A 27,357-nucleotide genomic window follows, 5' to 3' on the forward strand; every position below is an offset into this window, starting at 1 on the left:
CTATATTCTTGTCTATATATCTTCTGATTCAATTAATTAATCTATAGATGTCTGTACTACATACGGCCAAGGAAATGATGAAATGAGGGCAGGCGAACAGACGTCAAGGAAGAGTAAACGAAGGAAACATCGACGATTGGGTATGTTGAACGCCAAATCACACCAAGCACCGGCTTACAATATCAAAGCAAAAGAAGGTCGCACGAGGATTGGAGTGATGATCAGTCCCATCACTGTTGTGCTGGGGAAGATGGGTTGCTCGTTGGCCCCGTCAAATACTCCGCAGGCACCTTGGGCACGCGCGGTGAGCTGGCCGTCTGAACCATTGCTCGCTGTTGGGCTCGAACCAGATCACGCTGTCTCTCCTTTTCCCGATTCGTAGCTGCCCCGCCGGTGAGTCGTCGCATACCGCTGCGGATCATGGATTCAAGGGATGAGGACCCGTCCGTGGCACTGCGCGTTTGACTGATAGGATGCGGCATGGCTTGTTTGTGATCAGCCAAGCCGTCCTCTATCTCGTCATCGGATAGGAATGCCGACTCAAATCCGATCAAGGGCGTGTTATGATGTGCACTAGAACTCTGAGGCGTGAACAAATGATTGACTGGAGACGTAACGGAGCGCGTGTGGGAAACGGGCCGTGCAGTTTGGCTCTGAGGCTGAGGCGTAAATGTCCCAGGAGATGGTGTTCCCATGCTGTCGAAGCGCAGATTGGACGGACGGGACTCAGCAAGTCCATTATGGAAAGAGGACGTTGAGGCGGTTCGGGCAAGGGACTTGCGGAGGATTGGCGCAGTTTGCTGATCGTACAGATTGGCGTTGGTATCGGCAAATGTACCAGTAAAGCCCCGTAGGGTTGAATCGGAAATAGGGTCCAGTGTTGCGTGCACCGGGTCTGTCTCCTCGAAGAAGTCATCTAGACTGTCTAGCTTCTGAACGATGTCCCCCATGTTGCCGTCCGTTTGCGTATCGATAGATTTCATCGTGTCCGCCCGCATGGGGAAGAACGTGTCATTATACTCGTCGGCGTGGAATTCCACCTCAGAGGGTGCTGTCTCCTGCACTTCCATACGGTCAACCTCCGCGCAAGTGTAGAACACTGCATGGACATTGTGTCGTGTGATGCTTGATTGCGTCGCGGGCATGGGTATCGACCATCCGGTGGGCTCCGGTATACCATACAAGCTCTGCACGCGCTCGTACTCCTTACGGATAGCCCGAGAAGACGACGAGGAAGCCATGCTCATCCGGATGTGATGCTTCTCCATTGGATTGGCCGAGACGGTCATGATGTGGTCCATGACCTGCAAAGCTTGGGGACAGAGATCCGTTTGTAGCAGTCGCAAGAGAGGAGAAATCAGATCAGGCCCGTGACACGTCACTTCTCCCCGACGCATGTCCATGTCAGGTAACAGCACGCATAGTATTTTCATGACCTTGACGCGGAACCAGTTTGTGGTATTCGTCAGCAACCCCATGAGGAAGATGAGACTTTGAACATCCTGGCGGGGGAAGTAATAAGACCGAATCTCCGTGATAATATGGTTCAGGAAATCGTTCTCCGCCTTGTATTGGCCGTTGGCAAACCCGAGCAGTGAAGCTGCTAGTCGGGGGCATCTTTCACTTTCAGCGACCCTTGCCAGCAGTGTCGCGCGCGCCAATGTCTTGGGATCGTCAACATCGGAGTCAAATTGACGCAAAAAGTGAGACAGGTTGGCTAATATGGCAAATAATAACCTGTTACCATCACCAATGAGCTCGTTGTTTGGAAGGGCACTTAGTCGGTGCAGGATGTCCAGTGTTCGATTCAATGATTCAGATGACTTGAGACCCTTGTAGATCAAATCCTGGAGACCATCAAAGCCACCTTCCCACTTTGGCGGTTGGCCTTTGATGAGCTCTGAAACTACCATGGGGTCACTCATGTCGACACGGTCCAGGAATTTCTCAAGCATGCCAACGCTTTCAATAAACTCCGTTTCGTGGATGGTATTCAAGCACGCACATGTAGTCCAGAACAGCTGGGGATAACGCAGCAGGTCAGTAGGCGCCAAAGAGCTGATAATGATCTTAAGTGTCGTAAGGATTTCCATGGAGAAAGTTCGATAGTCCGACTCTTCGTCTGCAATAGTGTTCGACAGACGAGCCAACATGTCAGCCAGCATCCGGGAGTCGAGAGACATGGATATGCAACGAAACACTTGGAACGACCGACAGGCGAGATGTCGCACTGGGCATGACGTCGCCCAGTTCAACGCCTCTTTCGCCCATAGGTCGTTCAGCCCTTCATATCCAAGGCTGAAGAAACTGACTACTTGGCGAGTGACAGAGGCCATTGATGGCGGAACACGGCTGCCGTCCTCTTCATCTTCTTTGTCACTGGCGTCTTCGTATTCCCACACAACCTTCGGATCGCTCTTACGGATCGATTCCACGAAGTCTTCAATGGATTGCCGTGTTTCGATGGGCGCGTCATCCTCAACCTTTGCAGCGATCAACTCGTGTATCAGATGAACCAGCATTTCCCTGGCCTGCTCTTGCACAGTGAGCGTATAATGGTCCCAGAGTATGAGGACAACATGAAGCAATTTGACCAAATCGTCCATGGTCAGTGTAACTGGCGCAACCATCAAGTCAACGAGGAAAATCAGCGCGACTTGGCCCAGGGAAAGACCAGCTTGCTTGTTCCCAACAGGAAGCACTGTTCCGAGGTCTGTGACATAAGGTAGGCTTCTGATATCAGGTGGCGCTGGCGTGATATCTTTCCTTTCTTGTACCATGTGCTTAGGCACGACCTGCAACAAGAAAAACTCAATGACCTTGGAGCCTGCGAGAGTTCCTGCCAGGAACACAACAACCTGTTTGGCATAATCCACAAAGTTCTGCTCTTTGCGTTCCAAACAGAGGCTAATGATGAAGTCAAGCACTAACTGTACGTTGCCACCATGCGGGCCGGTGGCCAGAGCTTGCCAAAGGGCCTGAACCTCGTTTGGAAGAATAGTACTGCAGCGGATCGTAATCTCAAACAGATTGGCCAGAAGCATATATGACTTGGCTGTTGGGCCGCCATTGGGATCGACTTGAAGCTCCATTGTCTGGACCCACGGAAGGATGGCAGCCACCATGTTCCGCTGGCTGTCCGGCCGCAGATTCCGAAAGTGCAATGAAAACTCGGAGAAGAGAGTGAAGGCCAGGTCAGAGTGTTGCTTCGCCAAACGTTTCGAGGTCTCGAATTGCGCAAGCTTGTAGACGGCGGTCGTCTTGTCGGAAATGCTGATGTCGAAGTCTTGTAATCTTGAACTCTTCTGTTGTCGCTCTTCCAAAATTCGAAGCAGCTTAGCAGACTTCATTCTGATCTCCCGTTTCGGGCTACCAAGTGTAACCAGTACGGCACCCAAGATTCTCCAAAACCCAAGCGGATAATCCTTATGCTCGATGAGCACTTCAGTTACGACTTCAAAGTAGCTCTCCAATGCCTTCGGTCGCTCTGTGACATAGCACATCTCGATGGACCGTTCCAACAAGTATGAGTGCTCCTTATTGTGGATGATTAGATTTTTCAAGGCCCGTCTACCAATGGCGTGCCACTTGTCACTGATTGTGTTGAAAATAATATCAACCCAAGAAAGCATCCGACCCACGTCAAATTGGAGCACCGACCCGCTCTCTGTTGTAATACTAATTGGCCCAGCCTACAGAAGTCAGTTGGTAACCCGCATGGATTGAAAAAGTCAAGACAACTTACGCATAGGGATGCCATTGCACTGAGGGCTGCTGCGCGCAGGTTCTTCTTCTCTATTTCCATGGCTGCGGCAGTATTACGCAATTCGCCAGCCTCGTGATTCTGTGAGATGGCATTCCTTCGCATCGTCTCCTCGCGTTGCGAGATCTGGGACTGATTAGGCGAGTATCCGCACCAGTCCTCCATTAGAGAGAAGGAAGACTTTCTTGACTCGAAAGGTATCCAGCGAGAGGGGTCTTTGGTACGATTGATGCCCTCGAAAAGCTCCTCCATAAGCCCGCAGTAATGGAAGCGAAGCCGCTGAAACTCCCAGTCGTTCTGCACCTCAGCATCACTCAGAAATATCCGCAAGTCCTTTGCATAGGTGACAAGGTTGTTGACAATCCAGTCATCGTTGTATACTTCGGGTTCTTTGAGGAAGTGGGACGTTAGTTTATAGACATGGGTGACTTCGGTCCGCAATCGGTCTGTCTTGCGATTGCGCCGTGGGCTGCTCGGAGAACGATAATGTGTACCGATCCGAACCTTAGCCTCTTCGTTGCAAGTCGTAACGGCGTACTGTAGAGACTCAAGTAGGGTGCGGTATAGGTTCATGTTGATCGAGCCTAGGGCAATCACAATAGCGTTTCGTATAGAAGATCGCTCGGCTGATAGCAACGGGATCACAAAGGCAAAGAGGCTTCGGGCGGAGCTTATTTTATCCTGCGACTGTTGTGACCCTTTCGATCCCTTCCGTGCATGCTGAGCGTTTGCCAGCTGACTCTGGGACTGCGCGCCTACGCTGTTGAGGGTGGTACAGGCCATGACCAAATACAGCTTCCACTGCTCAATCAAGATCTCGGCGGTTGTGTTACTCCTACCGAATGAGCGAGCTTGAATGGCATCAATCGGACCGTATTGAGGATACTGAGGACTCTCCGCAAGCGACGTAATGGTCTTGTGCATCAGGACAAGTCTCGCACACACGATCTCACGGCCCAACGTCACAGCGAAAGGACAGGTCTCGAAGCTAATCCGAATGATATTGGGAAATACCTTCGACCATAGTGTAGAGTCATAGGAGACTTCACTGCTGCACAGCTCAATCAGCGTGTTTTGAGTGGCGCTTCTTCGCTTGCCTTTCTGGATGCGACTCCTCTCAGCCACAGTTAGTTGTTCGTCATTGACGTCCAATATCTGTTGCGAGTCGGCCTCCAAGATCCGGATGATTCGCGTATTCTCCTTGCCGAGGGCACTGTCAAATTCCGTAATAAGGCGGAGCACGGTGATTGCAAAAGCGCGAACCCTCCTCGATTGCGAGCAAAGGAAGAATAAGCCGTGGGACTCCACCTCCTCGACCTGGGCGAGAACGCTGGAAAGGTCCAATTGCAGAGCTCTGCTCCCAGTACCAGACTTATCGCCAGAGTCCGCCGCTGCATCTTTAGTCTTCTGCTTGATCTCCTCAATCCAGATCCTCAGCAACTCGACATACAATCTCAATGTAGATTCGATGTGGCCTGGCCCAAGCATGCCTTCGTCTGACATGGTGGAATATCTCGCGTCGAAATTGAATATAAACCTTGCGAAACCGATCGTCACCTGCTGGGCATGAGATTGCCGTGCAATTGCTTTCAGAGACTCGGCAGATGAGGACGCTATGTTTGTTTGGACATGAGCGGTGCCAGTACAAAGCAGATTGATAAGAGAATTGAATGGTATACGATCCGATAAACAGCGAGGCAGGGCTTGGACCGCGACGTGAAGAAGATCGTAGAAGCCCTGTCTCTGATCTAGAATGTTAGGATGATCATCCCGTCTTCCAAAACTGAAGGCCTCCGCAATCGGGGTCTTGGGAGTTGTCCCGCCGAATTTCTCATCCAGCGCTGCCTGTCCTCCGAAAGTGTTGTCGCATAAAAGAGTTATCTTGCCAAGGATGTCACAGAACCGGAAATAATAGTCTCTGACATTCTCATTCAGTCTTGCTGTGTTTACAGGCCGTGATACTGCATCCCCCTTATTCCCTCGGGCATTTGGAAGCCGGGGGTCAGCCAGGAATTGAGGACGATGGAGATAGGTTGGAGAGGACATGTCGGTGAATGGGTTGGGGATCGAACCGGTGGGCACGGGAGGGCAAAGCTGATCAGAATTCTCGATGTCTGTCATGATGGCGAGGAAGGACCTGATTCCAATCACCATCTTTTCCGGCTCCATTTGTTCGATCTTTAGCTCTTTTCCGGAGAGAAAAAGATCCGAGCTGATCATTTGAAAGATGATGCTTCTGAAACAGACGTCGGGATGCTTAAACCCAATCATGCGTATTAGCTGGATAAGAGGTTCTGCAACGGCCGGTTCTGTACTCAGATATGTCTTTTTGCCCGGCGGAAGCGCGATTTTCGACACTTCGTCGACTTTACGCAGTGTAGCTGTGGGCGATTCTGAATACCGGAAGAAGTAGGTCCACAGCAAGCGACACATTGCCTGCAGGGCCGGCCCTCTCGTTGGCCGGTCTTTTAATCTCGGTGGGAGCGACTGGACCAGTGAAAGCCACTGTGAGGAGAAGTTTTCCTTCGTCGACACGCACAAAAGCAGCACATGGAGAGGGAAAGCCACAGTCCAATGACGAGGCTTGGTTAGCATCTGTGACAGACGGGACTGGACTAGCTCTATAAAGTCTTTCCACTTGGGCAACGTCAAGTCAGAGTTGGGACTAGCAGCCACAGGTAGGAGTAACTTTTCAAAGATATAACAATATGCCTGTTTGACCCGTTGCCCATGAGAATTACCGAACAATCGGGCCAGTGAGCGTAAAAATTCGCAAGAGCGAGCCCATGAGTCGGGTTGTGTCTTAATCCGAATATGCCTCATCCCTAGGATTAGGAGTTCGGCTTTGGCGTCACCATCTCTGGAAGGCCCACGAAGTGTTTCATCCTTCTGAATTTTTTCGAGCTCTGCCAAAAACCGAGCTGTGACGCTTGTGAAGTTGTTTTCGCTCATGATCCCTAGCACTTGGGAGTAAATCCTCCAGTTCGCCATGCGCAGAGGCGAAGCTGAGATCTGCTCGGGGTCTACTGTTTTGAGTTGACCGAAGACAATATCCTCTAAGCGGTCCGCCATGTCCAATGTGATCGAAGCAAGACTGCTCTGGTTGAATATCTCGATCAAAACCCTGCAAACCAGGTAAACGGACACCGTCGCACGCCGCTCCGCCAAGATGACATCGTCGTGCCGGGAGTAAAGTGTAGTCGCAGGAGACGCCGAGTCAGTCTGAGAAGCCGATTCTGCGATGATCTGGGGTGGCTCGGTGTTGCGGCGTATCAGGGACCCATTTTCGGATGTAGTCTTCTGACCAGCGGCCTGTTTGGCCACAATAGCGGCATCGCCTTTGGCCTTTCGCCATAGCATGATCGTATCAATCAGAGGCTTCGGTTTCTCTCGCGCGATATGACCCAAAGCAGAGATCAATTGATCAAAGTTTGAATCGACGCCCGGTCCGCACACCTCTTCAACTGGCGCGTCTGACTCACCCAGCTTCATTATAGCCTGGTTGATCTTGTTGTCCGCTTGACCTACAAACTAGGGCCACTGTCAGCAGTCGGATTACACTCGGCGAAAAAAAGGTATACACTTACGGAATTGAAGAGATGGTGCAAAGCGTATTCCCCAACCGTCTTCGACTCTGCTCCAAAATGGTGCCTCGAGTGCGAACGGCTATGGGACCGCTCCTGCCACGGCTTTCCGTTGGAGTTCATTCTCCTGTGAGCTGTACTCGCCAGGGTCCCATCAGCGACATCATCCGTATCTCTATCCTCTATGGTGCTTAGTGTGCCCTGCAGACTGTGCACCGCTCCATTGGCCCCTTGGCCCTGGAAGCCCGAGGGTCCCTCGTTCTGCTCCATTCGTACAGCGCCTGTGCCTTCTGGGTCGGGGGCGCCACCGCGGCCGAGCGAAGCGATCAATTCGGGGCTGAGCGGGCTTGTAGAGGTTGTAGAGGCAGCGAAACTGGGATTTCGGGAGTGTTGGATACCATGGACAATCGAGGTATTTCTATGATGACCGTAAGAGTTGGATGGTCTCCTCTCCAAGCCGACATCGTACCCAAGACCAGACCTCCCAGCGCTTGGTTCGGGGCTTTTGGAATGGGAGTTGCCGCGGCGAGAGTGTCGAGGTTGTGAGGATGAAGGGGCTAAGGCGGATAGGTCGGCACCTCCTCTGACCGTGGAAGTTTCCCGACTGTGCACGGTGGACGATGGCGTACTTCTCGTGACAAGGCGTTCTGGTGGAGTTGAAAAGCTATGGTGCGACACAGGGCTCGAATCGTCAGGGATGAGGGGCAATGGCGTTGGCTGGATGGGACCAGCCTTGATCGACGGATGTGAAGCCACTACCACGAACAACAAGTCAGACGCGCGATTATCCAATCACTCAGATCCATTAGAAGCGATAGATAGCAGGGTTAAGACCATCACAACGAGAATCCGTTAGGTCCGACCGAGCGATAGAAGACGGAGTCACGTACTGCTGTTGTCCGACGTCTGTCCGGGTTCAAACGCCACTCATTGCCTGCTAGTGCTCTCTTCAGTTGGAGCGAAAGAACCTGGGTGCACTTGCAAACAGTGCATGGTTATCTTCCGCACATTAGACTGGAGACGAAATCGATGGATAGGGTGGTTGTCTGGGACTGAGGTACCGTCACTTGAGCTTTGTTGCTGGAGCAGCTTCCTGCCTTTGCTCGCGACCGGAGAGGCTCTGAGCACGGGGACCATACCGGCCCCCGAGGATCAAATTCAGGAAAGAAAATCAGCACATCAGAATGATCCTAGAAACCATTCGCTCATTACACCATTCCACGCTTTTATTATGCATAATTAAGGGGGTTTTCTTCGATACCCTGTCTTTGTTTCTTTGAAAGGGACTTCCTATGTCTCAGTATATAGTATAGTCGGCCATATTGACGATACTCACCCCCAGCCAATCTTATCGGTAGATAAGAAGCACCCCGAAACTTTGGTTCCAGTCAAACTACTCTGTAGTCAAGGGTCACAACTGTTCACATAGTCTTCACCAGTATGCAGTGGCTGCTGATCTACATGTTAGGATGCATTTATAGGCTGTAACACACTGCATTCTTCAGTTTTCACACCATTGACTTTACCAGATGCCTAACCAACAAGGTTACCATAGCCGATCATGATGTGAGAAACAAGTAGAAGCCATAAGATTCTCAGATTTCAGAACTCTTGAAATGGCCACTTTAAGTAACCTAAAAAATGAACTTGGCTACTAGCAGTAATTACTGCTTGTAATGTCACTTACTCACCATAGTAGTAGTCGCGGTACAAGAAGAAATGAAATTGCTTTGAAGTAAAATGACCAGTGCGGAGACAGCCAAGAACATGATCCGCAAATTAATCTCGTGAAGAATGCAAACCAATATATAGTAGCGAAGCATTCCCGGACAGGATCGCATGTGATATACTACTGGCAATTGAACTTCCATCCCGAGTGATATAAGTCGATTGATGATGATCTTACGAGAGCCGTTTTCCATTAGCACCATGCTTACCAGTGTGACTAGATCTAGGAATAGAAGGTTCGTATAGATATGGGTCGCATATACGGAGTAGCAGGGTACGATGACATGAAACCCACAACAGTCTGACACAACACACTCCTTCTACTCCAATAATACGAAGAAAAGAGTTCGAGCTATATCAGCAAGCTTTCATGAGTGTGGCAGCAAGTCCAAGTCCTATATAACAAATAGCTGATAACACTGGTATCATTTCTGATTGTTCAAGATGGTGCGGAATTCGTCCGCGAGAAGGGTTGCCAGTGTATGCAGAGCATTTGGTGCACTAACCAGTACACAAAGTGCGGAACGGGTGCAACTTCTCCAGGAGCGGAAAACAGGCAGAAGATGTGCCGCAGTCACGAGCAGCATTATCCATGGTCAGCCACCACCTGCCTTTAGAGTCGACACGCACGGGGGCGGATTGAGCAGATGGGGTCTTCCAGTGCATCCTTGCAGACAGCTGACAGAATTGGCTGTCGGTGTGCGTATTTTGAAGTCGGTATACGAAGCATAAAGAATCGGATATGCATGGACTATGCGAGTATTACTACTAGGTAACCATCTTAAGTTCTTGTACCTGAATCCAGTTTTCTTCCCTTATTGGCAATTGGAACAGGAAACTATGATTCGCAGTTCATTTGACTGGAACTCCAGATTTTCAGACACTCCGGACTTGCCACCTCCACGGGGTTGCGGGAGAACGGCACAGAGAGATTGCCTTCATATGCCAGTCTATCACAAGAATTACTGAAAGTGGCACAGGATCTGGAAAGGCGGAACTCGGTTAGCAGAGGAACTCGGCAGCGAGTTACGGAAGATCGCCCCAGATGAAACAGAGGAACAACTGGTCATTACTGGCTGCGCCTTCATGGCTCAAGGGCCTCCGCCGCCACTTTCCATCGTCTCTCAGCCAAGCCAGGGCCGAAGTCCCCTTCCGAACCAGACGCCATCTCGGTCAACGGTCGGCCAATGGGATTTCCCCACTAAGAGGGAAGGCAATAGTAGTACTTAGTATAATAGATAAATAAAAGGAGAGAGATAGACCATCAGGCAGCTCTGACTATTACTACTTTGACTTCAATTTTAGAGTTGTACTACACATCCTCCCTACGTTTCTTTTTTCCTCGGAAGGTTTGAGTCACAGATCGTTGTCTTTGGAAACCCTCCGGCAACCGCTCTCTTAACTAGCGATACTTCCCATATCAGTGACCAGTGTTTAGTAGTAGTCTAACACTACTACTGCAAACAGACTCACAGTACTACTGTGTAGTAATATCGGATAGTGTGTCCTGACCCTGATACGAGAGATCTGATTAAGTCCTCAACAAATCGGAGTAACAGAAGGACAACAAGTTGTTGGAGTATCACTGGTCCGTTTGAGAGACCCGGACAGGATCAGCATCTCCGAAACCGAGCCTCCGAGGCGAAAAGGCCACCATCGCCTCAGGCTGCCACCACCTCTGCTCTTTCTCTGTTTCTCTTTCTCCCTCTCGTGTCCGTCGATCGTCTACTTCCGCTTCCCGGCTCACGCCCCCCAAATTATGCGGTCTGCTTAGCAGTGGGTTCGGCCTCTCTGTTCTTCCTGGATCACACCACGGCTTACTTTCTTATCCTCCTCCTTCTCCTCTTTTTCCTTCTTCTTCTGTTTTCCACCTTTTCTTTCTTTTTCTTGTTACCCCCCCCCCCCATAGCGTCATTCTTTCTTCCCGTTTTATCCTTTGGCTTCGGGGACGCCGCCACCTTATCTCGGTTTCTGCCTCGGCTCCGGTGATCGCACCTGGGACAGGCTAAGCGTAAGGAGGTGTGACATTGTTCTTTCACCTCCTCCCCTTTTCCCGCCTCTCCACTCCATTCAATCCCCGCTCCACCCTTTAAGTCTCGCCATTCAAATCAAATCGGGGCCTTTCGCTTCGCGCCGCTGAACAGCCTCACCATGGCGCAACTCGATACCCTCGATCTGGTGGTCCTGGCGGTGCTTCTGGTGGGTAGCGTGGCCTACTTCACCAAAGGCACCTACTGGGCAGTTGCCAAAGACCCTTATGCCTCCACCGGCCCCGCGATGAACGGCGCGGCCAAGGCTGACAAGACTCGGAACATCATTGAGAAAATGGAAGAAACGGGCAAAAACTGTGTTATTTTCTACGGATCGCAAACCGGAACCGCCGAGGATTACGCCTCCAGACTGGCCAAGGAAGGATCTCAGCGATTCGGCCTCAAGACCATGGTCGCTGACCTCGAGGAATATGACTATGAGAATCTGGACCAATTCCCGGAGGATAAGGTTGCAGTTTTTGTGCTCGCCACCTACGGAGAGGGCGAGCCTACGGATAACGCTGTCGAGTTTTACCAGTTCTTCACCGGCGACGACGTTGCTTTTGAGAGCGGCGCTTCTGCGGACGAGAAGCCTCTGTCCAAGCTGAAGTACGTTGCTTTCGGTCTGGGTAACAACACTTATGAACACTACAACGCCATGGTTCGTCAGGTCGATGCTGCTTTCCAGAAGCTCGGCGCTCAGCGTATTGGTTCTGCTGGTGAGGGTGATGACGGTGCCGGTACAATGGAAGAGGATTTCTTGGCCTGGAAGGAGCCTATGTGGGCCGCACTGTCTGAGTCAATGGATCTGCAGGAGCGCGAAGCTGTTTACGAACCCGTGTTCTGCGTCACTGAGAACGAGTCCCTGAGCCCCGAAGATGAGACGGTCTACCTTGGAGAGCCCACCCAGAGCCACCTTCAGGGTAATCCCAAAGGCCCGTACTCTGCGCACAACCCCTTCATCGCCCCTATCGCCGAATCTCGTGAGCTTTTCACCGTCAAGGATCGCAACTGTCTGCACATGGAAATCAGCATCGCCGGAAGTAACTTGTCCTACCAGACTGGTGACCACATCGCTATTTGGCCCACCAACGCTGGTGCCGAAGTGGATCGGTTCCTCCAGGTTTTCGGTCTCGAGGGTAAGCGTGATTCGGTTATCAACATTAAGGGTATCGATGTTACGGCCAAGGTCCCGATCCCGACCCCCACCACGTACGATGCCGCTGTTCGTTACTATATGGAAGTCTGCGCCCCTGTGTCCCGTCAGTTTGTAGCCACTTTGGCCGCGTTCGCTCCGGATGAGGAAAGCAAGGCAGAAATCGTGCGTCTGGGTAGCGACAAGGACTACTTCCACGAGAAGGTTACCAACCAATGCTTCAACATCGCCCAGGCTCTTCAGAGCATTACGTCCAAGCCTTTCTCTGCTGTTCCGTTCTCCCTGCTTATTGAAGGCATTACGAAGCTGCAACCTCGCTACTACTCGATCTCCTCGTCTTCTCTTGTCCAGAAGGACAAGATCAGCATCACGGCCGTTGTGGAATCTATTCGTCTGCCCGGTGCCTCTCACATGGTGAAGGGTGTGACTACGAACTACCTTCTCGCGCTCAAGCAGAAGCAGAACGGCGATCCTTCTCCTGACCCTCACGGCCTGACTTACTCCATCACTGGTCCCCGGAACAAGTACGACGGTATCCACGTTCCCGTGCATGTTCGCCACTCGAACTTCAAGCTGCCCTCTGACCCCTCTCGGCCCATCATCATGGTTGGACCTGGTACTGGTGTTGCTCCTTTCCGTGGGTTCATCCAGGAACGCGCTGCTTTGGCTGCCAAGGGCGAGAAGGTTGGACCCACTGTTCTCTTCTTCGGTTGCCGCAAGAGCGACGAGGATTTCTTGTACAAGGATGAATGGAAGGTAAGTTATTCGCTTTCCGGGATGATCTTGTTATCGGATGCTAACATATCGCGCACTTGCAGACCTACCAGGACCAGCTTGGAGACAACCTGAAGATCATCACCGCGTTCTCGCGTGAGGGTCCTCAGAAGGTCTACGTTCAGCACAGACTTCGCGAACACTCGGAGCTTGTCAGCGACCTTCTGAAGCAGAAAGCTACCTTCTACGTGTGTGGTGACGCCGCCAACATGGCTCGCGAGGTTAACCTCGTGCTTGGCCAGATCATTGCTGCGCAGCGTGGTCTGCCCGCCGAGAAGGGTGAAGAGATGGTCAAGCACATGCGTAGCAGCGGCAGCTACCAGGAAGACGTGTGGTCATAATCCCTCAATGCATCGAAGTTTCTTTCTTGTCTATCACGACGGCCTTTTCGATCCATTATTTTATTTCACGCCTAGATGATCTTTGCATATATACTCCGGTGATTTTGCCTATTCATCTGTTTTGCTTGGCGTGGTTCATGTATGCCTATTTTATTGTTTTGTGCACCGACCGGCCAGCCACGCATGGCAGTGGCTGTGAATGAGTGCGGTAGCCAGCGTTGAAAGAACAGGATAGACGATCATGATTATTGCGAGAACTGGGCATATTGATATCTGGATGCATGGGCCCAGAGGATACGAAAAGATGAATTCATAATAATTGCACGATAAAGATGCCTTTTCCATCTACTTAGTTGACTAGTAAGTACTCACGTAAATAAGCTGACACCCGCTGCTCGGAACACCCGACAGCGCATTGCGGTGGAAGAGTCGGAGTATATATTAGATAGTAAATAGTACTAGACATGTGAATGATTGACCACAGCCTTAATACCAATCCATACTTAGTAATACCTACTCACTAACCAGTATTCATATACATGCATTCTCATTTTAAAGAAAACTCAAAAGTTGAGAGAAAGAAAAGACAAGAAATAATATGTAAGCCCACTCCACCTCGGCAATACCGGAGTTAAGCACAACCAGAACCGGCACGCAAACCAACCCCCATCGTCATTCCCGGTATCAGTCAGTCAGTCAGTCAGTCAGGCCTGGCTGGCTGGGCTGGGCTAGCTAGCCCGAACCAAAGCTCCGCAATCATCCATCCTCATCCCTCCCATTCCAACTGATCCATCCCCTCTCTTCAAATACAACCCTCTCTTTTCCGAGCGAGGGAGAAACCAAAATACAATGAGATGCAGCAAATATTCCCACTAAATAAATAAATAAATAAATAGGAGCCTGGAGAAATAAATACATTTCCCTTTTTTTACCGCTACTCGAGTCGGTCCGCGACGCACGCAGTTCGTTCGTTCCCCGCAGTGGGCGGAAAAGCTGGATTGGGACCACCACGACGATACGCTACGCTACGCAAAACCTCGGGACCATATGATATAATTATACTGCATTTATAGGGATTGGTAGATATTCTGCGGAGATGGCTTATGTGGTGCCGATTCATCGGGCAAGTAGCATTCGGAATGCGCTTAAGTTGCATTTCTTGAATGCGGAGGAGGAGAACTTGGTTGTTGCGTTGGTGGTCCCCTTTTCTTTCTTTGTTTAGTGCTTGGTAATTGTTATGTGTATGATGTACTAATTGGTGTTATCTGTTGGAATTATAGAAAGGCGAACCGTCTCGAAATATACTCCCTCACGCCGGAAGGGCTGAACCTGGCAGCGTCATGTTCTCTCTTCGCCAAGGTTACAATGCTAGCTCGGCTTCCTGCACCTGCGAACTCGCCTACGGATCATTTGTTTGTCGGAACGGATCGATACACTTATTGCACGTTGTCGTGGGATGGGGAGAGGAATCAGATCCGGACGGAAAGGAACTATGTTGATATATCTGATCCTTCGTCGCGGGAGGCGCAGACGGGGAATCGGTGCTTGATTGATCCTAGTGGGCGGTTTATGACGCTCGAGGTCTATGAGGGTGTGATCGCTGTTGTGCCGATTGTGCAGTTGCCGAGTAAGAAGAGGGGGAGGCAGGTTGCTCCGCCTTCCGGACCGGATGCGCCTCGGGTCGGGGAGTTGGGCGAGCCGACGACGGCGAGGATTGATGAGCTGTTTGTGCGCTCGTCTGCCTTTTTGCATGTTCAGTCGGGTCCGCCTAGATTGGCGTTGCTGTACGAGGATAATCAGAAGAAAGTGAGGCTCAAGGTTCGCGCGTTGCATTATAGTGCGGCGACGTCGAGTACGGGGGCCGATGCCGCGTTTGAAGAGTCGCTGGATGGGTTTTCGCAGGAATTGGATCTCGGAGCGTCGCATCTGATACCGGTTCCGGCGCCTTTAGGTTTGTGATTCTCTTGTTGTGGTTTGTTGTCGCTTTTGGAATGATGCTGATATGTTTCTGATATGCAGGTGGCTTGCTTGTTCTGGGAGAGACGTCCATTAAATATGTCGATACAGACAGTAACGAGATTGTGTCGCGTCCTTTGGATGAAGCGACAATTTTCGTGGCTTGGGAGCAGGTAGATAGTCAGAGATGGCTTCTAGCTGATGATTATGGAAGACTTTTTTTCCTGATGCTTGTCCTGGATTCTAACAACCAAGTACAATCCTGGAAGCTGGATCACTTAGGGAATACGGCTAGAGCTTCGGTGCTGATATACCTCGGTGGCGGAGTGATCTTCGTAGGATCTCATCAAGGGGATTCGCAAGTTCTTCGAATCGGCAATGGCTCCTTGGAGGTCATCCAGACGCTCTCCAATATTGCGCCCATTCTCGATTTTACCATCATGGACCTTGGAAACCGTACCAGTGAAAGCCAGACACACGAGTTTTCTTCGGGCCAGGCCCGCATTGTGACTGGTTCGGGCGCATTTGATGACGGAACCCTTAGGAGTGTACGCAGTGGTGTCGGCATGGAAGAGCTCGGTGTTCTTGGTGAAATGGATCTCATTACAGACTTGTTCGGACTGCAGCTTGCGACAAAGGGTGGATACTTGGACACTCTTCTTGTTACCTTTGTCGATGAGACACGAGTCTTCCAATTCAATTTTGATGGCGAGGTTGAAGAATTGGACAGCTTTCTTGGTCTCAGCCTTTCGGAGAACACACTCCTCGCTATGAACCTTCCTGGAGGAAGAATCTTGCAAGTCACCGAACAGAGAGTCCTCATCGCAGATATTGAAGGCGGTATGGTCACCAATGAATGGACCCCGCCAGACCGATTAGTGATCACTTCTGCTTCTGCCAACAATGATTCGATTGTTCTTGTCAGCGGCGGCCAGATTCTGACAGTCCTCGATATCAACAATGATGTTCGGGTTGTGGCTCAGAAGGATTTCGGAGCAGACAGCCAGATCTCAGGAGTCACGGTGCCCTTATCTTCGGCTGGGGTCTGTATCGTTGGCTTCCCTCAATTAGCGAAGGTCTCGGTTTTGGACCTTGGCCGGCTATCGGAGCTTCATACAACGTCGTTGGGCCCGGCTGGTGAAGCATTCCCACGATCAGTACTCGTCGCCGATGTCCTTGCGAATAGCCCCTCTACCCTCTTTATTTCGATGGCAGATGGCAGCGTTATCACTTATTCCTTCGACGCCAGTGACTACTCACTGACCGGGATGAACCGGCTCATACTCGGGTCTGAGCAGCCTACGTTCAAGAAGTTGCCTCGCGGCGATGGATTGTATAATGTCTTCGCCACATGCGAGAACCCCAGCTTGATATACGGCTCCGAAGGCCGCATCATCTACTCTGCGGTCAATTCGGAAGGTGCGTCTCGGGTATGCCACTTCAACTCGGAGGCGTATCCTGGATCGATTGCCGTGGCCACTAAGCACGACTTGAAGATTGCTCTCGTGGACAAGGAGAGGACAACACAGATCCAGACGCTCCCCATGGGCGAAACTGCCCGTAGGGTAGCATATTCACCTTCTGAGAAGGCTTTCGGTATCGGCACCATCGAGCGCAAATTGAAGGACGGGGCCGAGATGGTTCAAAGTCGGTTTGTGTTAGCTGATGAGATCATGTTCCGTCGTCTCGACGCCTTTGACCTTCGGCCGGAGGAGTTGGTCGAGAGTGTCATTCGCGCGGAGTTTTCTGCGGGCAAGGATGAAAATGGTCGGGACGTATTCAAAGATCGGTTCGTTGTTGGCACAGCATACTTGGATGATGAAAATGAAGAGTCAATCCGAGGTCGAATCTTGGTCTTCGAGATTGACAACGGTCGAAAATTGACTAAAGTCGCCGAGTTGCCTGTCAAGGGTGCATGCCGCGCGTTGGCTATGCTGGGAGAGAAGATTGTGGCCGCTCTTGTGAAAACGGTAAGCTTCTGGATATATTTGATTGTGCTCCTTCCACAAAGCTCATATGATTCAGGTCGTCATCTATGGTGTGGTGAACAACGACTTTGGCGCGATGAAGCTCGAGAAGTTGGCCAGCTACCGCACATCGACTGCTCCCGTCGATGTCACCGTAACGGGTAACGTGATTGCCGTCGCCGACCTTATGAAGAGTGTATGCCTGGTGGAGTACAGCGAAGGCGAGAATGGAATGCCGGATAGCTTGACAGAAGTTGCTCGTCATTTCCAGACCGTTTGGGCCACTGGCGTTGCCTGTATTGCCAAGGATACATTCCTGGAAACTGACGCTGAAGGTAACTTAATTGTCCTTCGACGCAATCTGACCGGTGTGGAGGAAGACGACAAGCGCAGACTGGAGGTAACAGGGGAGATCTCGTTGGGCGAGATGGTCAACCGCATCCGACCGGTCAATATTCAACAATTGGCGAGTGTGACGGTCACCCCGAGGGCTTTTCTGGGCACAGTATGAATCCCATCCCAACCGCTTGAGTGCTGAACACCTATGACTAACACATATGATTTCCCTAACAGGTGGAAGGCTCCATCTATCTCTTTGCTATTATCAACCCAGAGCATCAGGACTTCTTGATGCGTCTGCAGGCAACCATGGCGGGCAAGGTCGAGTCGCTGGGGAACATTCCATTCAATGAGTTCCGTGGTTTCCGCAGCATGGTGCGAGAGGCGAAAGAGCCGTATCGCTTTGTGGATGGCGAGCTTATTGAGAGGTTCCTGACCTGCGAGCCGAGTCTCCAGGAAGAAATTGTGGACTCGGTGGGCATGATGAACGTTGATGAAGTAAAGATTATGATAGAAGCCTTGCGCAGGCTACATTGAGTGTGGCAGCTAGGATCTGAAGAGAAATAATGATTAGTTATGGTAAGATGAGGTCACAACTTGCACTGCCGTATCTGCACATGTTCATTGCTATGCTTTGCAGCACCACTTTTTTTGGACTTGGGAACTAACCTGCATCACATCAAAGGCTCGGCAGCGATGTGTGAATCACACAGAGACCTTGGTGACCCTGATCCGGACCAACATGCCCCCGCTTAACAATGCTTTAACTTACTCTTCTACTTGCTTGTTAAGCAGTCGTGCTCCGGCGGATCTTTCCAACTGTATACTTGACCCGCCTGGCTGTGATCCACAAACAGCTACAGACCCGCAAATCTCCGCTTAGAAGTGCGAATGAATGAAAGGGAATGAAAACTGTGTTGCAGTCCGGACTTCATCTCGCACAATCCAGAGTGGATTGTCTATACTGTTTGCTCCGCTGTCGGGTCCATATCCCCGCGTAGATCTATTCTAGATAGAATTCTTGTTCTCTTCCACATCTCTAATCCTTCCCGTAACCGGATAACTATAACCCGTCTCATCCTACTACTACTACTACTACTACTACTGATACCAGCCATCAAGTATTCCCAATAGGCATGGCCAACATGAACCATTCAGTCTTTGATGACCAGAACGGGTCTGGTAACCCAGGACACGTCCAGGTTCCTGACGCGTCATTTCATCGACTCCGTCGGAAGGAAAGTGGTGCCTTCAATGCTCCTGCCCAGAGTGGCCTCTACTCAACACACTCTTCCAGAAAGGCAGTTGCTACGAACAGCGACCTTCTATCGATGTCGACCCCTCTTCATCCTTCAACTCCTTCAGCTCCCACATCATCTTCACCGTGTTCCAATCATTCGTTGCGTACTGGCTTACTTCCATCTTCCCTAGCTACTCTATTATCGTGTATGTTATGTTATCTGGGGGTTTGGATCTTGCTTCCTATCTAACTGCCGCTACAGATCCCAACTCCCCCGATCCGCACGGCTATTCTGCTGGTTCAAGTAAGTGTTAATCCTGTTGGTCTGAAGCACCTATCTTGTGTCGACGTTCATCTCACTATCTGCCTTTTTGGTGCCCAAACCAACATCACTGACAATTACTGCAGAGATTGACTCGCATAGATACGGCACCATGCATACTGCTGTTCCTGAATCCGCTCAGGCTCCTGATACTCGTGGGCTGTCCACTCTGCTCGGGGGCTTGAACATCCAGGGTCAGCGTCCCAGGGCCAAGTACAATGGTCTCAAGAGCAACATGCCGCTAGCTGTGCCCCCTTATAATCCCCTTGTTCTTCTCCCCAATGGAGCTTTCTTCGGAGGTCTTCCTTATGATCAGAACCCGTATCTACCCCCCACTGGCATCTATCCGGGCTTAGCTTCCCCATGCCCAGTGGTTCCCAGCCCTGCAGGAGACTTCTACCATGGAGCCACCCCGAACCTGGAAGGCCCTGGACTGCCTAGCTATGGTTATAACAGCTTTCCCCAGTCGGGACCTGCATGTCTACCTTTCCAGATGATGAAGACTCCTACTGGATACATCCTTCAGGATCTGGAAAGCCTAACCCAGCAAGATCCGCCTATTCCACGGGCTGTACCGGCTATGTGGACTAACCCTTCTGAACTGACCCTTGCCAAGTGCCTGGAAAACCGGGAGGGCATTACCAACGTCTACATTCGAGGCTTCCTTCCAGAGACTACGGATGAGATGCTGCATGCCTATGCCTCTCGCTTTGGAAAGATAGATCGATGCAAAGCGATTGTGGACTTGGATACAGGTCTTTGCAAAGGGTATGCAAGAGCCTGTTCCACGGACTGATGAGCTATGTGCTGACTGCACCCATAGATTCGGCTTTGTCCAGTACTACAACTTTGAGTCCTGTGAGAATTGCATTCGTGGTTTCTTCTATCTTGGCTACCAGGCTAGCTTTGCTCAGGTATATTTCAAGCTACCAGCCATCGTACCGTGCAACTAACAATTCTAGAAATCTCGCAACTCCCGTCTCAAGGACCTTGAAGACAAGTCATCCACTAACATCTATTGTACCAACATTCCGATTGAGTGGACAGAGGCCGTAAGCAGCAAGCTCTAATAAGGTATGATACATATAAAGTTGACCACAACTACAGGATCTCCGTCATCACTTTGAGCCGTACCATGTCATCTCGGAGAAGATCAGCCGTGACGAGAAGACTGGAGTGAGCAAGGAAGTTGGATTTGCCCGGTGAGTAGTTGTTACAAAACACTCGGATGAAAGGTATGATCCTTGGACTGATGACCTCGTACTAGGTTTGAAACCCGTGAAATCGCTGAAAAAGTCCTGTCTGAATATCATAATGCGGTTGCCAAAGACGGTGTGAAGTTGCTTCTTCGCTTCGCCGACACCAAGGCCCAGAAACTTCTCAAGCAGCAGAGTAACGAGCGCCGCGCCTATCGTGCTGGCGAATACAATTATTCGGTCGAGGTAGTTCAGGGTTCCACTCCATCGCCTTCTATTAACCGTCTTCAGCAGACTGCATCTCACCTCAGCCCCAATTCGCAGGGTAGCTATGTGTCACCTGTTGGCATGGGCGCAGCTTGGACTCCTGCTACATCCATCTCCCCATCGTATGCACTCATGGATCTAACCCCGTTCGGGCTCTACTGACAGGACAAGCAGGTATTTGGCGAAGAGTCAGGCTAGCAACATGAGGTTCAACTCGTGGACTTCCCGCAATGGACCAGGAGGTCTGGAGAATACACCTTTGTATCGTGGACGACGTGGAGTGTGGAATGAAAATTCCTCGGGCTCTTCCTCCAAGGCCAATTTCGCCACTCCCACCGCGTCCTGCGTTGAATCTCGTTCCGAAAGATCCAGCCCTCGTAAGGAGATCAAGGCAGGATCCTTGTCTCCGATTTCCTCTCGCAGGGAGGTTATTGTGACTTCGCCTCGGTCGGTTGTCTAAGTGATGCTTGGATTGCAGCACCGTGGTTCTGAAGTGCCCCAAGTCCTCCATACGTACGCATCCTCTCTCTTCCCAATGTTTCCTACAAACACCAAGTGTTGCAACTCTCAGGAGCGACTTTTGGTATTTGCACGGGTCGCCTTTTTGCCCTTCCATGAAGCATCTTCGACGAACACAGCAGGCTGTCCAACTATCCGTCAGAGCCCGCATATCTTACAATGGTGCATGGTTGACTAACATATGATTTTGTTTCCCCTTTCTAACTGTTGCCCATTTCGAAGTTTTGTGCTGGTATCGAGCTTTTGTAGGTTGTAAGGGTTTTGTTATCTGTTCTTGATTTCTTGATGAGACCAGTGATTCTATGATTCGCAGAGTGATGCCGATTTAAAGGTCTGTATCTGTTACCGCTGGACCCTGGAGGCCAAAGGTTTACGGCGAGAGGGAATTCACAGGTTGGGAGGACATAAGTGGTACTTTAGCATTTGCCTAGCCATGCATGTTTAGCTCTTAGCATCAAGTTATCAGCGCAGTCTACAATTTGTCAATGGAAAGCGTTATGCAACTGCGACCATCACGGTGCCGAATGTAAGCCAAACAAGTTGAAGACATGCAGCCAGTGTATGCATCTATCGGATAGTAATGGTGAAACACGAGAGAAGAGAGTGAAACGCTCAGGAGTGACATGCGGGGAAACACATCGGTATAGGAGGGGAGGCAAAGAGTACATGGGGACTGACCCCCAAAACAGGTCTATACACGGAGAAGGGAGCATTGAGCGGACGACGAGTATCCTCGACTCAGACAACGGCCAAAACCAACATCGACACTGCCGCAAACAATCAATTGCGTCCCAACCGCTCCTCCAAATCCTCCGTCAACTCATAAGCAGGCCTATACCGCCCCTCCTCCACTTCCTCCCCAGCATCATCACCATCCACCTCGACCCTCAACTTCGGATTCGGATGCGTATCCGCAGTACCCCCCAAACTCGTATATCCTCTATCATAAAGCCCACAATACCTCAACCCCAAATGGCGAATAAAGGCCCAAATCTCCGCATAATGCCAATCAATCACAGGATGCACGCGCACAAAATCCGGCCATCCACTATCCGTGCGATCGAAATGGGTCAATTTAGCACCATGGGGATCCGTCCGTCTCGTTCCAACAAAAATCGCTTTCACTCCCGGGTTGACGAACAGGTAATCCTCAAAGGTGGATTTGATTGTTGAGCGCGGCGGGTCCGTCGTGTATTTGAGTACGTTGAGATGGTATGCGCGGGCGGACCATTGGACGAATTCCTCGACGTCTGGGAAGGGGTCCGGCGGGAGGGCGTAGATCGCGGGGATGGAGGTGAGGCCGCCGTCTTCCGGGGCGGGGTGGGGGTGGAGGCTGGCGAGGAAGAGGACGAGGAGCACGAGACAGTCTTTGCCGCCGTTGTAGGAGAGGGAGAGCTCGTTGAGAGGGTACCGGTGGAGGGCGGTGGAGATGACGTTGAGGGAGGTGCGGGTTTGATGTTGGACTTTGGCCAGGAGGGAGTCGGCTGGGTGGGATTCGGAGAGGAAGGTGTGGATTTTGGTGTGGCAGTGGGTGATTATGCTGGATAGGGAGGGGGTTGTTGTGGGTGGGAATGTGTTTGTGTCGGTTGTGGTCGTTTGTGGTGATGTTGATGTGTTGCTGGTGCTGCTGGTGCTGCTGGTGGGTAGGCCATTGGGTGTGGGTGGTATTGAGTCGGTCATGGTGGGTAATTGATTGGTTGATTGTCGTGGTGGGAGGGAGTCGATGTGTATGTGTATGTGTATATATATGGATGAGAAAAGGAAGAAGGGAAGGGAAGAAGTGAGGTTGAGGTGGTTGGAGTAGTACTAGTTAGTAGCTAGGGTATGGAGTGGATGCGATGACTCCCGGGGGGGGGGGGGGGAAAGAGAGGGATTGATGTAAGCCGGCTGGCTGTGTGGTTTATCTGTCGGGAAAGGGTCCGGGGGTGCAACGCAAGGGTGTATGTCTTTCTATCGGACGAGAATGGTAAAGATAAGAGGGACAAATATATAGGGATGAGACACATGCAATTCCAAACAATTCTCAAAAATGCAGCTCTCAGACACGACGGATGATTGCGGAGAGGCCACATGAACCCGAGCGATGGAGGGGAAGATAATAAAAAAGGCGCTGGAATGTTCTTTCTGCCCCGCATCGGCCTTGACCGCTTTCTTATCGCGGCTGATATTACTATTCTATGCAGAAAATCAAGTAAACAGCAGAGTTTATATTCGAGTGGATGACAATTGACGTCAAAAAGATTGAGAGCTATGAGTAATGTGGCAGACAGTTACTAATAATCAATGGTATGAAAGAACAGTAGTGGTAAATAGCAATATAATCATGGTGATGTTATGATCACCAGTCCGTCCCGGGTGCAAATATATCCGCTCAACGCCAGTTGACCAAGTTCAAATACTTCTACCGCTGCGCAAGTCTTGCAGGCAACTGGCACACCTGCCCAGTTTCACCCCAATACCTTCATCTTCTTTTTCTTTTTCTTGTCCCCATCCTTCTTCACCCCCTTCTGCCAATCTCGCCAGCTGCCAATGCGCTCCTCACGGCTATCTTCCCACGCTTTATCCTGGTCCCGTTTCCGCTTCCGCGCCTCCAACTCCTCTTCTTCCTTGCGCCTCTCCCGACCTTCTTCCTGAAGCTTGGCCTTGGCTTGTCTTCGCCGCCGTGCCTCCTCTTCTAAGAGTACCTGCACTGTCTTTTGGCGCCATTCTTTCTTGAATTCGTCTGTCTTTAGCTCTTCCGAATCTAGCGAGTACTTGTGTTCGCGGATCAAAAGTCGTCGCGCGTCCGCGATACATTCGTCTAGGTATGTGCGCGACTTTTCGTCCATAAGTGCCGTGTGCGCTTTCTTGAGGCGATCAAAGGCATCGGGGGCGGCCGGGTTCTTCGTCTTATCGGGGTGGATGAGAAGGGACTTTTTGCGGTACTGGACTTTGATGTCGGATTCGGGGACACCTGGTTGGAGATCAAGGACCGCGTAGCTGGTTGAATATTCCGTCTGTCAGCCCTTTCATATGTCTATAGCAGCATGCCAAGTAGGTATAGTAGGAGGCCGGAACTCACGCGTCTAAGGAGAACGCCTTCCGAATGCGGTCAATTTCTGCATCCTGTCTAAAGTTAGTCTGGGTGTCATTGTAGTGGAAATGTTCCGAGGCAGCATACCTTGACAAAGTCAGAGGCCTCACGCTCAAGCGCGTCCAAAGCATCTTGCTCATCGTCGGCCATGGTGACAGAGGTTGGGGAGTGAATGAAGGAATTCGCCGGGTCGGGACTGTCGCATGGCTGCTGAAAGGCACACGCCGATAAGCGCCGTCTTATCGCGGTGATGAGTCAGCAGGAACCCGCGAGGTTAAACTCCGAAGAGAAAAAAGTTGCTTCACCGCCCGCGCCTTTCTTCGAGATTCGCTTTCTCTCCCCAGCAACCAGTCCACTTTCGTTTGTCTGCTTTCCTTCGTTGGTGCTCATTAACGTGAGTATTTTATCTGGACGAGCCCATCATGGCTCCGATGAACGGCTCCCGCAATGGCAAACACTCAAAGGCTCAGCGCGGCGGTAACCTCAAGCGCAAGCGTGTCCAAGAAGATTTGAACTCTCTCATCAAAAGGGTCGAAGATTTGGATGTCAAGGAAACCATCGGACAATTCACCGATCTGCCTTTGTCTGAACCCACCGCGTCCGGACTTGCCTCGTCTCACTACAAAACCTTGACCGACATTCAGTCCCGTGCGATCAGCCATGCGCTCAAGGGCCGCGATATTCTGGGAGCCGCAAAGACGGGAAGCGGCAAAACGCTGGCCTTCCTGATTCCCATCCTGGAAAACCTATACCGCAAGCAGTGGTCAGAGCACGATGGATTGGGTGCTCTGGTTCTGTCTCCTACCCGCGAACTCGCGATTCAGATCTTCGAAGTCCTCCGTAAAGTCGGTCGCTATCACACGTTCTCCGCCGGTCTGGTTATTGGTGGGAAGAGTCTGCGGGAGGAGCAAGAGAGGTTGGGACGGATGAATATTCTGGTGTGTACGCCTGGTCGTATGTTGCAGCACTTGGATCAGACTTCTTTCTTTGAGACGCACAACCTGCAGATGCTCGTGTTGGATGAGGCGGATCGCATTTTGGATATGGGTTTTCAGAAGACGGTGGACGCCATTATCGGTCATCTTCCGAAGGAGCGCCAGACGTTACTTTTCAGTGCTACACAGACGAAGAAGGTGTCGGACTTGGCTCGACTGAGCTTGCAGGACCCCGAATATGTGGCTGTTCATGAAACGGCCTCCTCCGCGACGCCGTCCAAGCTTCAGCAACACTACGTCGTTACGCCCCTTCCGCAAAAACTCGATGTTCTCTGGAGTTTCATTCGCAGCAACTTGAAGTCCAAGACGATCGTGTTCCTGTCGTCAGGAAAGCAGGTGCGCTTTGTCTACGAATCTTTCCGTCACATGCAACCCGGTATCCCGTTGATGCACCTCCACGGACGTCAGAAGCAGGGTGGTCGACTCGATATTACAACCAAGTTCTCTTCGGCGCAACATGCGGTTCTGTTCGCCACTGATGTTGCTGCACGTGGTCTGGATTTCCCGGCCGTCGACTGGGTTATCCAGCTTGACTGTCCCGAAGACGCTGATACATACATTCACCGTGTTGGTCGTACAGCAAGATACGAGCGCGATGGTCGTGCCGTGCTGTTCCTGGATCCTAGTGAGGAGAAGGGCATGTTGAAGCGTCTGGAGCAGAAGAAGGTTCAGGTCGAACGCATCAACATCAAGGCCAACAAGCAACAGAGCATCAAAGATCAGCTGCAGAATATGTGCTTCAAGGACCCCGAGTTGAAGTACCTGGGCCAGAAGGCCTTCATCTCCTACGCCAAGTCGGTCTACGTTCAGAAGGACAAGGAAATTTTCAACATCAAGGAGCTGAAGCTGGATGAGTTTGCGGGCAGCATGGGTCTTCCTGGTGCACCCCGCATCAAGTTCATCAAGGGTGACGATACCAAGGAGCGGAAGAACGCGCCACGTGCTACGGCATACCTGTCCAGCGATGACGAGTCTGGCGAAGAGGGCGAGAAGAAGAAGAGCAAGAAGGATGAGACGCAGGTGCGGACGAAGTATGATCGTATGTTCGAGCGTCGGAATCAGGACGTGTTGGCCGACCATTACCACAAGCTTATCAACGACGACGGCACGATTGTGGAGACGAATCAGGCTACTGCGGATGCGGATGAGGATGACGACTTCCTGTCCGTCAAGCGTCGCTTCGCGGCCGGAGACAAGGACCTGGATGTCGCAGGATCTAGCTCCGAGGATGAGGAGGATGCAGAGGACGGAACGGAGAAGAAGGGACCCAAGGTGGTACACCTTGATGGCAAGGACGCCCTGGTCATCGACTCTAAACGTCGTGAGAAGCTGCTCAAGTCGAAGAAGAAGTTGCTTAAGTTCAAGGGCAAGGGTACCAAGCTTATCTACGATGATGAGGGCAACGCCCATGAGATCTACGAAATGGAGGATGAAGAACAGTTCAAGGCCAAGGGCGACGCCAAGGAGCAGCAGGCGAAGTTCCTGGCGGAGGAGGCGGAGCGCACTCGGCAAGCGGATCTGGAGGACAAGGAAGTCGCCAAGCAGAAGAAGCGCGAGAAGAAGGAGAAGCGCAAGGCCCGCGAGCGCGAGCTTCTTGCCATGGAGGAGGAAGGAGGGGATCTGGTCCAGATTCCGTACAAGGAGGGCGGGCTCGCCTCGGACGAAGACGAGGAAGTCCTCCGGCCCAGCAAGAAGGCGCGGGTTTCCTTTGCAGACGAAGCGAGCGAGGAGGAGCCCAAACCCAAGAAGGCCAAGAAGTCTCAACCGGCTGGCAAAGCACCGGAGCAGATCGAGACTCTGGAAGATCTGGAGTCGCTGGCTGCGGGCTTGCTGGGGTGATTTTGAAGTGTATACATTCTTATGTCTTTGGTGGATATATCCCTTTCTGTCTCAGTTTCTTTCATTGTTCATCAGCGGAGAGTGTCAAAAGTTTATGAGATTCCGGCAGCGTAGCCATGTACATAGCACGATACAATTATCCTTGGGGAAATTTCTTGATTGATTGATCGATTGATAGATTGTGGTGATATTGTAGTAACTATTATACTTAGGTGTAAAAGCTGCTTCTAAAAGGTAATGTAAGTATGGTTAAAGTTAGCCGAGCGGG

At 51.2% G+C, this 27,357-nt stretch overlaps 8 protein-coding genes across 8 annotated transcripts; 5 read left to right on the forward strand and 3 right to left on the reverse strand.

The window, feature by feature from the left end:
• Positions 1-7: 7 nt before the first annotated feature.
• Positions 8-8,378, reverse strand: BO87DRAFT_375979 (putative cell morphogenesis protein (PAG1)). The gene is made up of 4 exons (XM_025623175.1): positions 8,238-8,378; positions 7,351-8,102; positions 3,746-7,294; positions 8-3,692 (listed from the first exon to the last, which is right to left on the reverse strand). Coding segments are annotated over exons 1-4 (7,764 nt in total). The 5' UTR covers positions 8,239-8,378; the 3' UTR covers positions 8-230.
• A 1,095-nt stretch (positions 8,379-9,473) lies between these two features.
• BO87DRAFT_38734 (uncharacterized protein) lies at positions 9,474-10,014 on the forward strand. Its single transcript, XM_025624813.1, has 2 exons — positions 9,474-9,847; positions 9,948-10,014. The coding sequence occupies exon 1, from the start codon at positions 9,520-9,522 to the stop codon at positions 9,805-9,807; it is 288 nt and encodes a 95-aa protein (XP_025480699.1). The 5' UTR covers positions 9,474-9,519; the 3' UTR covers positions 9,808-9,847; positions 9,948-10,014.
• A 954-nt stretch (positions 10,015-10,968) lies between these two features.
• cprA (NADPH--hemoprotein reductase cprA) lies at positions 10,969-13,746 on the forward strand. The gene is made up of 2 exons (XM_025625985.1): positions 10,969-13,017; positions 13,080-13,746. Exons 1-2 carry the CDS (start codon positions 11,227-11,229, stop codon positions 13,374-13,376), a joined length of 2,088 nt encoding a protein of 695 aa, XP_025480700.1. The 5' UTR covers positions 10,969-11,226; the 3' UTR covers positions 13,377-13,746.
• Positions 13,747-14,163: 417 nt separating this feature from the next.
• BO87DRAFT_375980 (DDB1/RSE1 family protein) lies at positions 14,164-18,632 on the forward strand. The gene is made up of 5 exons (XM_025623176.1): positions 14,164-14,567; positions 14,657-15,327; positions 15,396-17,302; positions 17,358-17,804; positions 17,873-18,632. The coding sequence occupies exons 1-5, from the start codon at positions 14,473-14,475 to the stop codon at positions 18,173-18,175; spliced, it is 3,423 nt and encodes a 1,140-aa protein (XP_025480701.1). The 5' UTR covers positions 14,164-14,472; the 3' UTR covers positions 18,176-18,632.
• A 680-nt stretch (positions 18,633-19,312) lies between these two features.
• Positions 19,313-21,123, forward strand: BO87DRAFT_357521 (putative RNA binding protein MSSP-2; the record flags this gene model as incomplete). Its single annotated transcript, XM_025621416.1, has 6 exons — positions 19,313-19,968; positions 20,024-20,114; positions 20,163-20,252; positions 20,308-20,402; positions 20,468-20,785; positions 20,835-21,123. 6 exons carry the CDS (start codon positions 19,313-19,315, stop codon positions 21,121-21,123), a joined length of 1,539 nt encoding a protein of 512 aa, XP_025480702.1.
• Positions 21,124-21,543: 420 nt separating this feature from the next.
• BO87DRAFT_38779 (FAD synthase) lies at positions 21,544-23,281 on the reverse strand. The gene has a single exon (XM_025624830.1). The coding sequence runs from the start codon at positions 22,860-22,862 to the stop codon at positions 21,963-21,965; it is 900 nt and encodes a 299-aa protein (XP_025480703.1). The 5' UTR covers positions 22,863-23,281; the 3' UTR covers positions 21,544-21,962.
• A 348-nt stretch (positions 23,282-23,629) lies between these two features.
• BO87DRAFT_375984 (uncharacterized protein) lies at positions 23,630-24,447 on the reverse strand (the record flags this gene model as incomplete). The annotated part of the gene is made up of 3 exons (XM_025623177.1): positions 24,343-24,447; positions 24,244-24,287; positions 23,630-24,161 (listed from the first exon to the last, which is right to left on the reverse strand). The coding sequence occupies exons 1-3, from the start codon at positions 24,403-24,405 to the stop codon at positions 23,630-23,632; spliced, it is 639 nt and encodes a 212-aa protein (XP_025480704.1). The 5' UTR covers positions 24,406-24,447.
• Positions 24,448-24,583: 136 nt separating this feature from the next.
• dbp4 (RNA-dependent ATPase HCA4) lies at positions 24,584-27,234 on the forward strand. Its single transcript, XM_025623178.1, has one exon. It carries the CDS (start codon positions 24,678-24,680, stop codon positions 27,087-27,089), a length of 2,412 nt encoding a protein of 803 aa, XP_025480705.1. The 5' UTR covers positions 24,584-24,677; the 3' UTR covers positions 27,090-27,234.
• Positions 27,235-27,357: the final 123 nt, after the last annotated feature.

This window comes from Aspergillus neoniger (genome assembly GCF_003184625.1).
Source record: "Aspergillus neoniger CBS 115656 unplaced genomic scaffold BO87scaffold_13, whole genome shotgun sequence".
In the NCBI taxonomy this organism is placed as follows: Eukaryota; Fungi; Ascomycota; class Eurotiomycetes; order Eurotiales; family Aspergillaceae; genus Aspergillus; species Aspergillus neoniger.